Source organism: Zootoca vivipara, chromosome 5 (assembly GCF_965207765.1).
Source record: "Zootoca vivipara chromosome 5, rZooViv2.hap1.1, whole genome shotgun sequence".
Lineage (NCBI taxonomy): Eukaryota > Metazoa > Chordata > Lepidosauria > Squamata > Lacertidae > Zootoca > Zootoca vivipara.
The window spans coordinates 30,768,027-30,783,831 of NC_142588.1; the positions used below are offsets into that span (position 1 = coordinate 30,768,027).

A 15,805-nucleotide genomic window follows, 5' to 3' on the forward strand; every position below is an offset into this window, starting at 1 on the left:
TTCAAGTTAATATATATTTAAAATAAAGTTGTGATTTTCCATGCTGATCCTTCTTCTCAATTATCTATTCAAACCTCGCTGTCTTTTTGCAGGGACTCCTGAGGATTATTCACAGTATTTCAGTATGAATGCGACAACTGCTGTACTCAGCCTCCTAAAGCCAATAAACAGGGATTTGCACCAGAAATTTGATTTGGTTATTAAGGTAATTTCAACTGAATTCTCATTTCCATGTGTTTGTACATTACTAAGTAGCAGTGTCCATGGAGAATGTGAGGGTTCCTTACACAAAAATGGGAACCGTCAACTTATAAACAAAGATTCTTCTAGCAGTAAGGTGTAAGTTTAATTCAATGCCATATTAGAAGTAACTGATCTATATCATTGTAATTGCTTTGACAATAATGTTGCATGGGAGAAAACACACTGAACTTGGCATCCAGCAACCATTAGCTGGCATTTAGTTTCACTTCATTACATTCAGTGAACCTTCTGTCCCAAGTTGGTCTTCTCCACTATGATGCTTTGTATTAAAATTCTCATCATTCTTGACCATTGGCCATGCTGGCTGGGGCTGATGGGAGTTGCAGTCCAAAATATTTGGATGGCACCAGGTTAGGAAAGGCTGCCCGACGTTTATGCATGTTAACTCAGAAGTAAGTCCCTCTGAGATCAATTTTACTTGTAGCCCAAGTAAATATGTGCAGAATTACAACCAAAATCAAAATTAACTTTTGCTGGTTTGTGCCTGAAATATTTGTTACAAAATGTAATTTTTACAACTCCCTTTATATATTGCAATAAATTTTACTGACCATAATTCAATACAAAGTTGGGTATTACTAAGCCACTCAAAGGACTTCCCCACACCTAACGTTAGTCTCTTGTGGCTACCATGTTTTGATTTTCTGTCTTGAGGAGCTGTGTTTTTCAGAGAAAATACGAACCACAAGCTTTGTCTGAGACATGCCTGAATATATTTTTTCTTTGACATTTATAGATTTGATTTCATATGGAAGACTGTGTGGGATTTAAAAACTCAATATTTTAAGTAACAAGCTAGAAGTGAAAATTGCTTCATTCATTCCGTAGAGAGGCTTAGCTTGGAATTCTGTATATTCTTAGTTGGAAGTTAGTTACTCTGAATTCAATAAGACTTATTTTGAGTAGACATGCATATGATTGCAGCTTCAGGCAGCCATTTCCCCCAGTAGATAGCACTTTTCCTGTTGCCATCTCACCATGGGCTCTGAGTGCTTGTCAGAGAATCCAGCCTACCATAGATATACATGCTTTATGAAAAAGACCCTGAAATCAAGGTTGCTGACAAAATGGAAGTTCACTGTAACTTGGGATTTCCCCCTGCAGACAACCATGAAGAATCTCATTCTGAATGTAGTGGGAACGGTTCTTACCTGTGTCCACTCTGAGGCTGCAGTCCTATGGTTCCTGGGAGGATATCCTAGAGGCCATGGGGTGTTTTTATCTCCCTCTCCAACAAGAGGGAGAGGAGGGGGTACACCCTCTAAGAGGGATCTCCAACCTTGTGTGTGGTGGGATGGAGTGGGAGAAAGCTTGGCTCCAAATTATTCATAGCATTCCTAGTCTCCCAACATGATCCCCAAATGAGGCAATGGTCCTGAAGTTGCCACATGTATTCCCGCTGTCAATAGTAAAGGCAAGAAAGAGGGAAGGCACTTTTCCTCTCTGCTTTATACACTGCCACTACACAACCAGCCGCATTTTGCTTTCATTGCCCCCTCCCCATAGATCCTACAGTGGGATTGTTTTGTTCTTTTATCAGGTAGCTGTTCATCAGTATATTCTGTCAAACCCATATAAGCTTTAAGAGACACAGAGTATATACTGTCTGTATCAGTGGTTTTTATGCTGTCTAAGGTGATAGTTATCATTTGAGTATGGTAAATATATACACACTCCACCCACCCACCCCCCACTCTTCATGTGTATATACATACACAACTACTGTATACTGTACAGCAAAGATATCAGGTAGCCTGACATCTGACTGGTTGATAGGGGATCAAATACTTATTTCACTCATTATAATGCGTACCAATCTCTGACTTTTGTCTTCTGGGTTTCTGGGGTTTTTCCTGTTGTTATTCTGTCTCTCACAGCTACAATAAACCTACCATTAAAATTATGGACAGGTCATTTCTTCGTCAGAGGGCAAATGGGCAAATTTAGCAGGGGATCAAATACTCCCCCCCCACTGTATGCTGTACTAGTTTGCTTCCATGTGAATATTTGTTAAGGAATGTGCCAAATATTGATGCCACTAATTATAGGGAATTTATTAAATAATTCATTTTCATGCCTAATTGTTAGACGACTTCTCTTATTTGAATGCTTCAGATGTGCATAGATCAGGCTTCCTCAACCTTGGCCCTCCAGATGTTTTGAGACTACAGTTCCCAGCATCCCTGACCACTGGTCTTGCTAGCTAGGGACCATGGGAGTTGTAGGCCAAAAACATCTGGAAGGCCGAGGTTGAGGAAGCCTGGCATAGATGTTAGTTAAGACAAATGCTTTCACACATTTGAGTGCTCGGACCCACATTCACAAATACCTGTTAGTTTTTACTGGGAAAAACAACTGGGGATTGGTGCTAAGTAACTCTACAACAATCTTAAAAATAAATTTTAAAAACCCACCAATTTCCCATGGCCAAATTGTAGTACCTTAATAACTGGCTATATCATTAATGGAATTTTTTACCGGCATTATTAGATTCGAATTACCATGGTTGGTGAGCAGTTGAGTGGATAATAAGCAAGGGTATCAGTCTATAAGACTAATAATATGCCACATGCTTGAATAGTATCATTTAGCACTACAGTGTCGAAAGTTCCATTATGCTGGCAAGATGTGGCAAATTTGCTTATCTGGGCTTGTGTTTTGTAGTGTGTAACTCAACAAAATATCTCTGTTTATATCTGAAGGCAAACCTATTCAGAAAGCCAAGTAGCATTAGCATTAATAAGTTTTCCATACAAATTTTAATGATACTGCCAAAAAAAATCATCCCTTTTCATCTTAAAGTCTCTGTCCTTAACTTGGGGGAAGCTTCTTCCCTACTTCCATTTCCAGTTGTTCCCTTGAATTTATACTTCATGTGATAAATTATTTTGGATGAATTTGCTGTTACATTTTTGTGAACCTCTGCTGTAGTATTCAGTGAATGAATGGTGCTATACTTGTGTTGAAAAGCAGATGTGTAAGCTCACTTTTCAATACTTCCTATGTTGGAAATTATACATACTAACAGATATCTCAATTAACTGAGTGCCAATCCTTATATAGGACAGATAGTACCATAAGTTGGTGGAAGACCAAAGGTTTGCAGAAGTAAGTGTGTGTGTGTGTGTGTGTGTGTGTGTGTTTGTGTGTGTGTGTGTGTGAGAGAGAGAGAGAGAGAGAGAGAGAGAGAGAGAGAGATGGTCAGACAAAGTCTGAGCATACCAAGAGGCCATGGAATGCTGACTGGACGGGGCGGAGGTAAGGAACAATGGCGTGGAGTATCCTGAAAGGAAGAAGGTGTCAACCAGCTAGTAATGACAGGAGTACACTGCAACATTTTGTTGCAGATACCACTTGTATTATTCTTAAAATAGTATAGAATCATTCTGAGCCTTCTGTGAAGGGTCAATCGACCATAAGTCAATGCTCTATGAATTTTTTGAGAATTATTCTCTGTGGAAAACTACAAAACTCGGTGTCTCTAAGTAGTGTGACTGGTTCCTTGCCTTGTCAGGTTAGTGAAGGGTTAAATGTCACCTGAACCCCCTATGCACTTTTCTCTTCTAAAACCTCTTTCCTGAAATATATCTGCTTTTTAAAAATGTGGTAAAGGGGTGACACTGCACAGGACCAGCCCTGCCATTAGGCAAAGTGAGGTTGCCTAACAGGCAGTTGATCTATTCTAGGGTATCATAAAAGGTTAGAAAATTGTTATCTCCTTATTTTAGTTTATTTTTGACTCTTGGAGTAGTGCCTGTATGCTTCTCTGTCATGTATACCAAAATAACCTGGCCAGCTTTGGGGACTGTGCACCTTGACTTGTTCTATCCCAGACAGGATAATGCCTTGGGCCAGCCTGGGATGATGGATAGCCTGTGTAGAACGCAGAGTGAAAGCTGCTCTATCACTGCAGCCCTGAGCCTAAGTAGGAGAAACATGTTACCTCAACTGAATCAGCCCATGAATGCATGATGTCATTCATGTACTAACACATCAATGTGGGAGCATGACAAACTCTCAGGCTATTGTAAAGGTAAAGGGACCCCTGACCGTTAGGTTCAGTTGCGAACGACTCTGGGATTGCGGCGCTCATCTCGCTTTACTGGCTGAGGGAGCCAGCGTACAGCTCATGTGGCCAGCATGTGGTCATGTGGCCAGCATGACTAAGCCGCTTCTGGTGAACCAGAACAGCACCCAGACACGCCGTTTACCTTCCCGCCAGAGCAGTACCTATTTATCTACTTGCACTTTGACGTGCTTTTGAACTGCTAGGTTGGCAGGAGCAGGGACCGAGCAACGGGAGCTCACCCCGTCGCGGGGATTCGAACTGCCGACCTTTTGATCGGCAAGCCCTAGGCTCTGTGGTTTAGACCACAGCACTACCCATGTTGTTATTAGCTATTAGCATAGAGCAGAAACCACAACAAAGAATTAAAAAGCCATACTGAACTAGCATCTTGTTTTATAATAAGGGCTTGCATAGATTGGTGAAAATTTTGCTACTGTGTTGCAGCCAACAAATTGCAAAACATGATAAGAGTTTCCATTACAATTCTGATCAACAATGTGTGTGTGAACTGTGCTTTGCTTTGATAATCCATGATTATGTGGTGGGGCTGGGAAGGGAAAAGGCAGTGAATTGTTTTCAGCTCCTTTTCCGTTGCAGCTTTAGGTCTGTGAGGGATTCCTGAACTTGGTTAGTACAATGACCCCTACTTAATTGCACTGCCTACCTAATTAAGGTTGGTTTTGGTTGAGTGGTGAGTGAGGTAAACTGAAAGAACAGGTGCAAAGGACTGCTTTGCAAAGGAGGGCATCCTGCCTGCTTATTGTGAAAGATATAAAGACAGACTCACTAGACTGGAAATGATACTTTGCTTTACATTGTCTCTATTGCTTGTATTTAAAGGCTACCAAATTTCTTTAATCAGATTGATTAATCTGACCTCTGATTATTATTGTTAATTTGTGCAGAGCCATCACTGTGCACAGTCCAAGAGAACAACTCGTTGCCCAAAGGAGCTTACAGTCTAGAATTCAACATAGGGAAAATAACACAGGGAGGGTAAAGAAGCGGAGGCAGCGATAAACTAGGCAAAAAAATATATGCATTTGACATATGCTCTTGCTTGATTACAGGCTTAGTTTCAGTAAGACATGAGAACTGGGGGGGGGTGTTGCCTAAAGGCTTGACAGAAAAGTTAGGTTTTGAAGACGGATTTGATGGAAGTAGAAGAGGTGACCTCATTCATAAGTTCTGGGAGACACTTCTGAGCATGTTAGGCATCAAGAGAAAAAGAGATGATTTGAGCACATGCTAGCTTTTATATATCTGCAGTGAATTTGATAATAATAATAATAATAATAATAATAATAATAATAATAATAATAATAATACTTATACCCACTCACCTGGCTGGCTTTCCCCAGCCACTCTGGGCGGCTTCCAACAACAGATTAAAAATACATTAAAACATCAGCCATTAAAAACTTCCCTAAACAGGGTTCCCTTCAGATGTCTTCTAAACGTCAGATAGTTGTTTATTTCTTTGACATCTGATGGGAGGGCATTCCACAGGGCGGGCACCACTACCGAGAAGGCCCTCTGCCTTGTTCCCTTTAACTTTGCTTCTCACAGTGAGGGAACCACCGGAAGGCCCTTGGGGCTGGACCTCAGTGTCTGGGCAGAACGATGGGGGTGGAGATGCTCCTTCAGGTATACTGGACCAAGGCCATTTAGGGCTTTAAAGGTAAGCTCAGAAACGTACTGGGAGCCAATGTAGGTCTTTCAAGACCAGTGTTATGTGGTCTTGGCAGCCACTCGGTGGCTGCTCTCTACAACATACCTATTTAGTTGAATGTACTGTGAGGTCCAGAAGGACCTCCTATGATTGAGTGATGGCTGGGCATCTTGCTGTGCACCTTGGTGGCAGGGGTGGATTGTGTCATGGTTACTATCTTTGAGAAAGTAGCTGAAGGGAACTGTTGTTGCTGTTCCATTAGGTAGATTAGCACTGTGGGTAAAAATATATGCTAGGTACTTAGAATACTCAGAAATTAGCATAATAGAACTGTTGGCATATCGGCTGGCTTTAGAGAAGAAAGGCCCGCTAATGAACAGTTCTTACATCTTGTCACCCTTAAATATGCTCTGGATATATATATATAGATATATTATATTCAGCTTTTGTTGACCCTTCTGTCAGCATTTGATCTTATTAGTATAGGCAGAAAGGTATAAATTCAGCCAGATGAATATTGATTGGAGACTTTTTGTTTCTTATCAAAGCACAAAACTTCCTTCAAGGTCAGGCTTGAAGAGCGATAAAAACATTCCACCCTGATCTCAGGAGGCATTTGGCAAGGATAACTTTTGGCCCAAATTTTAATTCAAATTCTTAATAAATATCATATAGCTTCTGATTTGTTGAATAATCAGTTATTTCCTTTCACTCTCCTAGACAAGAAAATGTATCTTTTTGATATGTGCAGTTGTGTGTCGATCTCCAATAGGTCTGGTCATTGAAACCAAGCACACATTTCTCTACTGTAGTGTCCTCCATTAGCAACCTGGGTATTTACTGAGCGGCAGATTGATAGGCAATATTCAGTTAGCCAACACATCAGAAATGAAATGGGTGGGTATTTCCAAACAAAACAATAAATAAATGCAGAATTATCAGTACACCTGATGCAGTGCCTTCGTTTTTGGAGAAGCAAAAGTAGATGTGGTTCCCTCTGCTCTCACTAACCTCAAAGCAAAGACCAAACTCAGCTTCTTTAGACTGGCCATGTCTCTTTCCTTACCAAAAGCAGCCATGGGCAGTCTCAGTCTCAGTCAGAGCAACACCATGGTGGGATCCCAAACAGGATTAGGACCACTGCTTTCCCTCTGGAAATTGACAGCCCCATCTCACATCTGCTACTTGTCCCCCTGAAATGTGCACCATCTCTCCTCCACTGCAGTTTTGGTGATATATTATTCAACAACTATTAACCCTATGTTTTGGACTCTAAATGTCCTTCTTGCTTTATAATTACTTGACACAGTTAACTGTTCCTTGTGGACATCCTGGCGTTTAAAATGTTGGACAAATAAGGAGAGGTATAGAAGCACATTATTGTGTGTATTGGATCATTTCTCATCTTTGCTGATATTGTACCTCTGTTGGCCAAAAACAAAATCTGTTGGACTCGCTCCCATCTGCCCCAGACAGCACTGGCAAAATTGAGGATGACAGGGCCGTCTTAAACGCCCCTGCCGCTGTGGTGCGTTGGATCTCTCCGGCGCCCTCCCACCCCGTTTCCCAGCGCGGTGGGCGGGTGGGCACAGCGGCGTGCGTGCGGGCAGGCACAGCGCGATCTCTCTGGCGCCCTCCCACCCCGTTTCCCAGTGCGGTGGGCGGGTGGGCGCAGCGCGCAGTGCGGCTCCCACAGGCGCAGCTGCGCGGCCGGCCAGTGGATCGGCCGGCCAGCGGGCGGGCGCAGCTCGCGGCGCCTTTCTGGCGGGCCGGCGCCATGGTGCCCTGCGCCACCGGGGGTCTACCTAGAGCCGGGCCTGGAGGATGATTAGATTTGCAGTCCAATTCCACCTGGAGTTGCCACAGCTTCTCTATCCCTGATTTAACTGCTTCTTTTCTTTGTGAGGTAATTACAGGGAAGCTTGAAGGCAAATATAACTAAAATGCTATACACTTTCCTATTCCATGCACTTTTATTGAAGAAGATCTCAGCTGTCTAAAAAAAGCAACAACAACAAAACCCAACCCGTAAGCCTTTGCTGCTGTTGATGCTCCATGTGGAAGGAGAACAGCATGATAATGTCATACCTGCCCATAGTATTAGATCAGGGTTCCCCAAACTAAGGCCTGGGGGGCCGGATGCGGCCCAATCGCCTTTTAAATCCGGCCCGTGGACGGTCCAGGAATCAGCATGCTTTTACATGAGTAGAATGTGTCCTTTAATTTAAAATGCATCTCTGGGTTATTTGTGGGTCCTGCCTGGTGTTTTTACATGAGTAGAATGTGTCCTTTTATTTAAAATGCATCTCTGGGTTATTTGTGGGGCATAGGAATTCGTTCATATATTTTTTTCAAAATATAGTCCGGCCCCCCCACAAGGTCTGAAGGACAGTGGACTGGCCCCCTGCTGAAAAAGTTTGCTGACCCCTGTATTAGATCCAGATAATTTTGCCCTCCTATGGCACAAGGATAGGGAGATGTTTGGATCAGCACTGAATTTGGGCTGCAAGAAAAGAATATATATATATTTAACATAGGTGTCTCTCTGTGTGTGTGTGTGTGTCTGTGTGTGTGTGCACATGCACGCGCACACACACTATATTAAATACTTGCACAATTTCATCTCATGAAAGTGACAGATTCATTACACTGATTATTTGTGGTTAAATGATCTCTATTAGTGGAGGATCTGAGTGCAATCAATAGATTCATTTTCCTCTAAGTATGTTTCTGATTGACACAGATTTTTAAAAACCTGGCCATCCTCTCTGCCTCCCCACCCCCACCCTCCTGCTCTCTGTGTGTGCATAGATGTAGTGATGAGGAAGTAGGAAGAGTTCAAAAATACCATATCAGCATTTTCTACCTATTTGTGACACAGCTGGTGTTTAATTGGAGTAGACTTTGATATTTAGAATTAATGGTTATCCTTTAAAATGAACGAGGTGGTGTTTTTTACTACATAATTTAGAATGTGCAGCAGCGATGCAGTCAGTAATTTTTTCCTTACTCGCCAAGGAGATATTTATTATTTTGATGGGTGATGCTGAGATTTATAGTGATGGGATGGAATCCTAAACAGGCTATGAAGTTCCTGGCATCGATCCCAGCCCCCAAGATCCAATTAGGGCTGGTCTCAATCTTTAATTGGACTCATTTTGACTTGCCCCTTCGACAGCGCTCGACACAGACCCTCAGTGTTGCTGCCCTCTATTCTCCTAACGCACTAAGATAGGACAATAGTGACCAAGGTTCAACTCAGGTGCTGCGTTTAAGGTCTCCATTAGGCCCCAGATCCTGCCATGAGCTGGTGTAGAAGCTAGAACTGAAGAGAAGCCGAGTGGTTCAATCAAGAAATCGTGAAATGAACACAGTATTTCCAAGAGAAAAGTTTTCATGAAATGGAAATGTGGCAATGTGTGTAAATTTTACCTTTGTACAGTAGGTTGGTTTCTGCACACACTCGCACACTCCTTTTTCTCTGTAGACTTTTCCACTCGCTTCCATGTCCAGGGCAGTATGTCCTTAGCTCTTAAACTTAGTATTGGAGTGATAAATCGGTCTGGTCCAGCCATACTGTAAGGACTCTCAGGATGCTTTCTCAAGAGTAACGATGCGCAATTGCCTTGGATGGATTTTACAAGGCTTTATTTACATCTGGTAGAGGGTAAAGAAGCCCTTTTCCACAAGCACATACCTGATCACACTACATGGGATCTTTCTTGGGGCTTCAAAATGACAATGACCTCTGGAATGTGGTGTCTTACGCACAGTTCTTCTTTGAGTGCAATGCTTAATATTATTTGGCCATTTATTTATAAGAATAAATGCTTTTGCCAGTTATGGTTATTTAACAATTTATTACTGTCTGTGTGTGGTGGTTGGTTGGTTTTTAACATTTATAATAACGTTTTTGGAAGCTGGCTTGCATGGGCCTCCTAAAAGGCATCTTACAAATGTTTTTTAATGAATAAATAAGTTCTGTTGGAGTTAATAGCCCTATTTGGATGGGGGCTAACTTTACCAGTAACAAACACACTTTTTGCTTTTGTAGGCAGAACAAGACAATGGCCATCCTCTTCCAGCATTTGCCAACCTACATATTGAAGTTCTAGATGAAAACAATCAGAAGCCTTACTTCACAGAAGCAGCGTACGAGGGCTTTATTTTAGAGTCCTCCCCTGTGGGTACAACGATCTCAGATAACCAGAACTTGACGTCTCCACTGCAGATCATAGCTTTGGATAACGATGTAGAAGAGGTTTGTGTTTTGCATTGTTAAAATAATTAAGTGTGCTCTGTGATGCCATATTTGTCCATAAACGCTGGATGATTTCATAAATAGATTTTTAATAACCTGATTGCACCAAGGTTTACCAGTGTAACACACACAAAAATGTAACACACTGTAACACACACACAAAATGGATTAAAATTAATATCAGAATTTTTTGAAACAGTCCTCAACAGATTACTTTCCCACAGTACAAAGACTGTTTCAGGCTAATCTATTGTTTCTATGATCCATTAAAAAGTAGTGAAATGTTTTCTCTAGTAGCTTTTGCAACTGAAGTGATTCAATTCCAGGCTAGAATGACAATAATGTACTTATAGGGGCTCTTATTCAGGTTTTTTTCTGATTAGTTCAGGCCACTAGACAAATTCAGGCAGGAATGTCGAACAAAGTTTAACAATAAGGCTTGATTAACCATTAGGACGGTTAGCTAAGGAAGTTTTGAAACTCCATCCATAGTAGTAAAAAGATAATTTTTTGCCAATTAGAAGGAAATAAAACATTGTGTAGAACGCAGATCATAATATTCTTCATGATAAAGTCTTAAGTGTTACTGTGGATGAACCTGGGTGCTTTTTGACAGATACTGTGGATGCAGCCTCACAGATTGTCAGCACCTAATCATAGCATAGGCAGAATGGCTAGATGCAAAGAAGGACAGGACCCCGGTACTTTCAGGAGTTCTACAGAGGGCATACACCTTATGATGTAGTAGTGAGAACAGCTCTCTTCTCATGTTTTACCCCAGGCACAGGCAGAATCGGCCCTGCAGATGTTTTGGGACTACAGCTCCCATCTTCCATGACCACTGGTCCTGTTAGCTAGGGATGATGGGAGTTGTAGTCCCAAAACATCTGCAGGGCCGAGTTTGCCTGTGCCTGTTTTGCCCCATAGATTGGTCTCCTCCAAGCCTCCACCCTTCTCCATCTTGTTCAAGCCTCTTGAGGTCAGCATATGTCTTCTCCCCTTTCTCATATTTGGTTTATTTTATGCAGCCATAGCTAGATGCCTTCCTGTTCTGCCATTTCCCCTTCAATCATATCTTTGACTAGTTCCCCGTTTATTTATTTATTTATTTATTTATTTATAGAATGTGCTCTATTGTACTAGATTGCCTGCCTCTTAGTAGTGAAAAGCCATGCCTGCTGGATTCCCCTCTGTCCTCCTTTACTAGGCCAATCTAACACGAAGTAGCATACATAAGGTTTAATTCTGAAAATGTATGAAAGAACAGGTGGTTTATGAGTGACTTTTTTATATAAGCAAATTGCATAACCCATGCTGAAATGAAGCCTTGGGAATTTTTGAAGGAGTGAAGAAAATGAGATGGTTATGATTGGAGTTTCATTTAGGATAAATGCAGGATGAGATGTGTTTCAAAAGCAGCGTGTGGTGCTTGTTAAGGAATGGGTTGCTATCCGGAAAGGCAAGAGAGATCATAGCACAAGCAGATCTTCCATGACTTACTGAAAGGTTTTAATGTAAAAATGTGATGGCCATGTTCCAGCCAAAAGTGGGCACTTTCAAGTCCAATAAATTTGAATGAGAGAATTAAAGATGTGTTTAAATTTCGCCCACTGACACGGGAATTTCTAGATACTTAAAAGATTCAGGGCACAAGTTCATGACACAAATTCACACATAGTATATGCACACAGAGCAAATCATATTTATGATGCAAATTTAGACAGACTTTCAGACAGGGCCGGCCCTAAGGCAAGGCTGGGTGGCGCAATGCGCCAGGCCGCCAGGGGGGGCACCGTGCTGCACCTGCCAGACAGCCGTGCTGGGAAGGGGCGGGCACCGGAGGGATCTTCGCACCACGGCACCAGATATGCTTAAGACGGCCCTGCTTTCAGAGGGGAAAACAAAAATCTAGCTTTAGTTTACTCTGAGCTGCAGGATGAAACAGAATATTCTGGACCTGATACATTAATTTCCCAGTAGGCAAATTAAAAGGGTAGGTGGGTGGAATCTTACTGACACTGTTCTTTTGCAGCATCCCCTAGTGAGTAAATTGTTTTTCAAGTTTAAAAAACAGAGTAGGGACAGGATCCACTGCAGGAGGCTTGGGGTTTAAGCCTCTGTGCCACCTTCTAACAGTGCTGTTCCTCACCAAAATCTATAGAACCAGGATCATGCCTCGCTTTTTTATGGTGTTTTTCTTCATACCATCACAATCTTCCAGAACCTTGAAAGTTGTTGCTTCAGTACCTATAAGTGTCTGGTGCATGATCTTCAAATACACATGCACACAGACGGTTCAGCATGTGGAACAACTCTCTTGGATGCGTTATTTACTAGCAGGTGGCATCTGATGAGCCTGCCATACAATGTGGTCCTAAGGCAGGCACCCCCAAACTGCGGCCCTCCATATGTGTTGGCCTACAACTCCCATGATCCCTAGCTAACAGGACCAGTGGTCGGGGAAGATGGGAACTGTAGTCCAAAACATCTGGAGGGCCGAAGTTTGGGGATGCCTGCCCTAAGGTAAAGACATGTGGGAATAGGCAGTTGGGATGACTTCCAAAATGCCTTGTTTCCTCTTGTCTGATTTTACCCATGTATCCGGCCTACTGTTTGTTTTGGAACTGGAAGAAGGTTTTGTAGTTCAACATAGCCTGTCAGCATGTTGAATCTAGATAGTACTGAAGACACCAAATTCGGTGACCCATGTTGCCAGGATAAGTGGGTGGGGAGGAAGAGAGAGAGAAAATGTGTTTCACTGATGGAATTAGATGCCTAAGAACATAGGAAGCTGCCTAATACTGAGTCAGTATTATCTAATCTTTAATGTTCTGTTCGAATGTTGTAACTTGCCCTGGGACCATAGAGTAAAGGGCAGGATGGTGGTGATAATGTTAATACATTGACTGGTTTTCAGAGCCTCTCCCAGTCCCACCTGAATATGCCAGGAATTGAACTTGTGGCCTTCTGCATGCAAAGTTCTATAGAATCATAGAGTTGGAAGAGACCACAAGGGCCACCCAGTCCAACCCCCTGCCAAGCAGGAAACACCATCAAAGCATTCCTGAGATATGGCTGTCAAGCCTCCGCTTAAATACCTCCAAAGAAGGAGACTCCGCCACACTCCTTGGCAGCAAATTCCACTGTTGAACAGCTCTTACTATCAGGAAGTTCTTCCTAATGTTTAGGTGGAATCTTCTTTCTTGTAGCTTGAATCCATTGCTCCGTGTCCGCTTCTCTGGAGCAGCAGAAAACAACCTTTCACCCTCTTCCATGTGACATCCTTTTATATATTTTAACATGGCTATCATATCACCCCTTAACCTTTTCTTCTCCAGGCTAAACATACCCAGCTCCCTAAGCCGTTCCTCATAAGGCATCATTTCCAGGCCTTTGACCATTTTGGTTGCCCTCCTCTGGACACGTTCCAGCTTGTCAGTATCCTTCTTGAACTGTCAGTATCCTTCTATCACTGAGCTACAGCACTTCCTCCTGGTTGCTCAGGTCTGGGATGTTGATAAATTTATCATCATTCCTGGAATTTTAGGTAGGGACCACTTCAGGAGTAAAAAGAGGCAGTGACCAAGTTCTGTTACAGCAGCTACATCATCCCTGGAAAGAGAAGAAACCTCCTTCCCAACCTCACCAGCAGTTCAGATGGCTGTCACTAGCTCCAGTATTTTAAGAGCCTGAGGCTATTGGATTCCTAGATTTTGCATCCCTGACTACCAGTTTCCAGAAGCAATACAGGAGCATTAGGACTCTGCAGAACTTGCATTAGCTTGTTAGACTTTTAGAAGGATTAAAAGAAAGTGGGGCTTTGGGGGCCATGAAGCTTTTAAATAGAGCATTAGACTATATAAATAAATGCTCATATGCCAAAACAGGTATCTCTGTGACTAAATAGACTCAGTGGCAGCACTGGGAAAAGGAAGGGGGAATAGAATTAGCTGCTTAAGTAATTTTTCAAGATTATTTTTAGTCTTTTAAAGAGTCAACTTTGTCAACTAACATCACTGTAATTTCATTTACATATTATAAAAAATATTTAATTCAAAATTAAAACATGGTAAAATTGTTTTCCTGCATTAAATCAAAAACAGAAATAAAGATTCAATGCTAATTTAACTCCCTGTAGGCAAACCCCTGGGGTGTAACAATTTGATTTCTGCATGTGAGAACATGAGCATCTGAAGATTTGGTAAAATTAATGAACATGCATTTTCCCTCTTGAATCGAAAGACAGAAGTTAGTGTTAATAATTGTGTGGAATTCACAAGCTCAGACATGGAATTAGTGTACAACATTAAGTATTCATTTTAGCATGAGACTTCTGCGTTAGCTTCAAGCTCAACATTAACTCTGTAGCAGAATGTCTAGATAAGGCCTGTGAAACTTGTGGTCCACAAAGTGATTTATGCTCTTGAGCTATCTATGTTACCCTACCCAGAAGGCTGATCTACAATAGAAGGAAATTATAAATGCAAACAACAACAGCTGGCATAATGCAGGCTCCAAAGTCAGTAAAGCAACATGACATATTATGGTTTAAGACAGTGTGAAAGGGATTGTAAACCTTGTTGTGTGACTCAGGGAAACTAACATAGACAGCTAGTCAGTATGGTCCCTCTGGCACAGTTCAACTGGCCCTGAAAAAATGCTCTGTCCCTTTCACTGGGAGAGAGAGATTTCCCATGGAAACCAATTATAACCTCTAATACCATAGCTTGTAATCCCATGTGTGTGGCAAAGATGGTCCTTCTGGGCCATCATTTGCAACATTTTTCACAGTTGCCAATTGAACTGGGAAACAATTCTGGATTTGAAGTTTCTCAGCAGAAATTCGTGATGGAGATGTTGAAATCCATTTCCAAGGTGATTTAGGAAATAATCTTTTGAACTTCTGTTCACTAAACTGAAACTTATTGTTGAGTTTACATCCATTTAGTTCCCTGGAGGTTTGGTTGGTTCACATACAGCTCAGAGTAGAATACTACAACTTAGGCTATATTCCGTCCCTTATGTACCTGTATTCTCAAAGGTTACTGCAGACCTTAGAGCTCACCTCAACCCCTTTATTTGAGTTTGCATCCACATCTAACTCGATGATATTCTAAGAAGGCATTTCTGTCCCACCCATAATTACTCCAAGATATGCACTATATGGATTTCCACAGCCCCCTTGTCATTGGGCATTAAACAAACTTCAGGGCAGAAGCTACAACCTCCTCAAACACCACAAAGCCAAGTGCTGTTTCTGCATACCCTGTAGTGTCGTTATAAAGGGAAAGTGTTTTGAGTGTTAGGTTCAGTCTAAATTTGTACTCTTTACAAAGGAAAGAAGATCCCGATAGTGCTTTTGTTTGGTGGTCCATTGCTTTTACATGTCTTATTTCAATAGCTTTTTAAAGGGGTTCCAGGCATTATATAAGTTTACTGCTTACACTTATTTTATTTTCTATTTGCTTCATTTTGTTTTTTAGGTCCCACCAGGTGCCATTCCTGTAGGTATTTTTAGATGTTTGTGTTGGTGTGTTAA

The 15,805-nt window shown here is 41.8% G+C and overlaps 1 protein-coding gene across 4 annotated transcripts in view; it reads left to right on the plus strand.

The window, feature by feature from the left end:
* The window catches only part of PCDH15 (protocadherin related 15), a 620,078-nt gene that overhangs the window by 427,059 nt on the left and 177,214 nt on the right, over positions 1-15,805 (plus strand). For all 4 annotated transcript variants that reach the window (XM_035137532.3, XM_035137542.3, XM_035137541.3 and 1 more), the window contains 2 exons: positions 93-205; positions 10,060-10,266. In XM_035137532.3, coding sequence (XP_034993423.1) covers positions 93-205; positions 10,060-10,266 — 320 coding nt within the window. The remainder of the gene's footprint in view (positions 1-92; positions 206-10,059; positions 10,267-15,805) is intronic.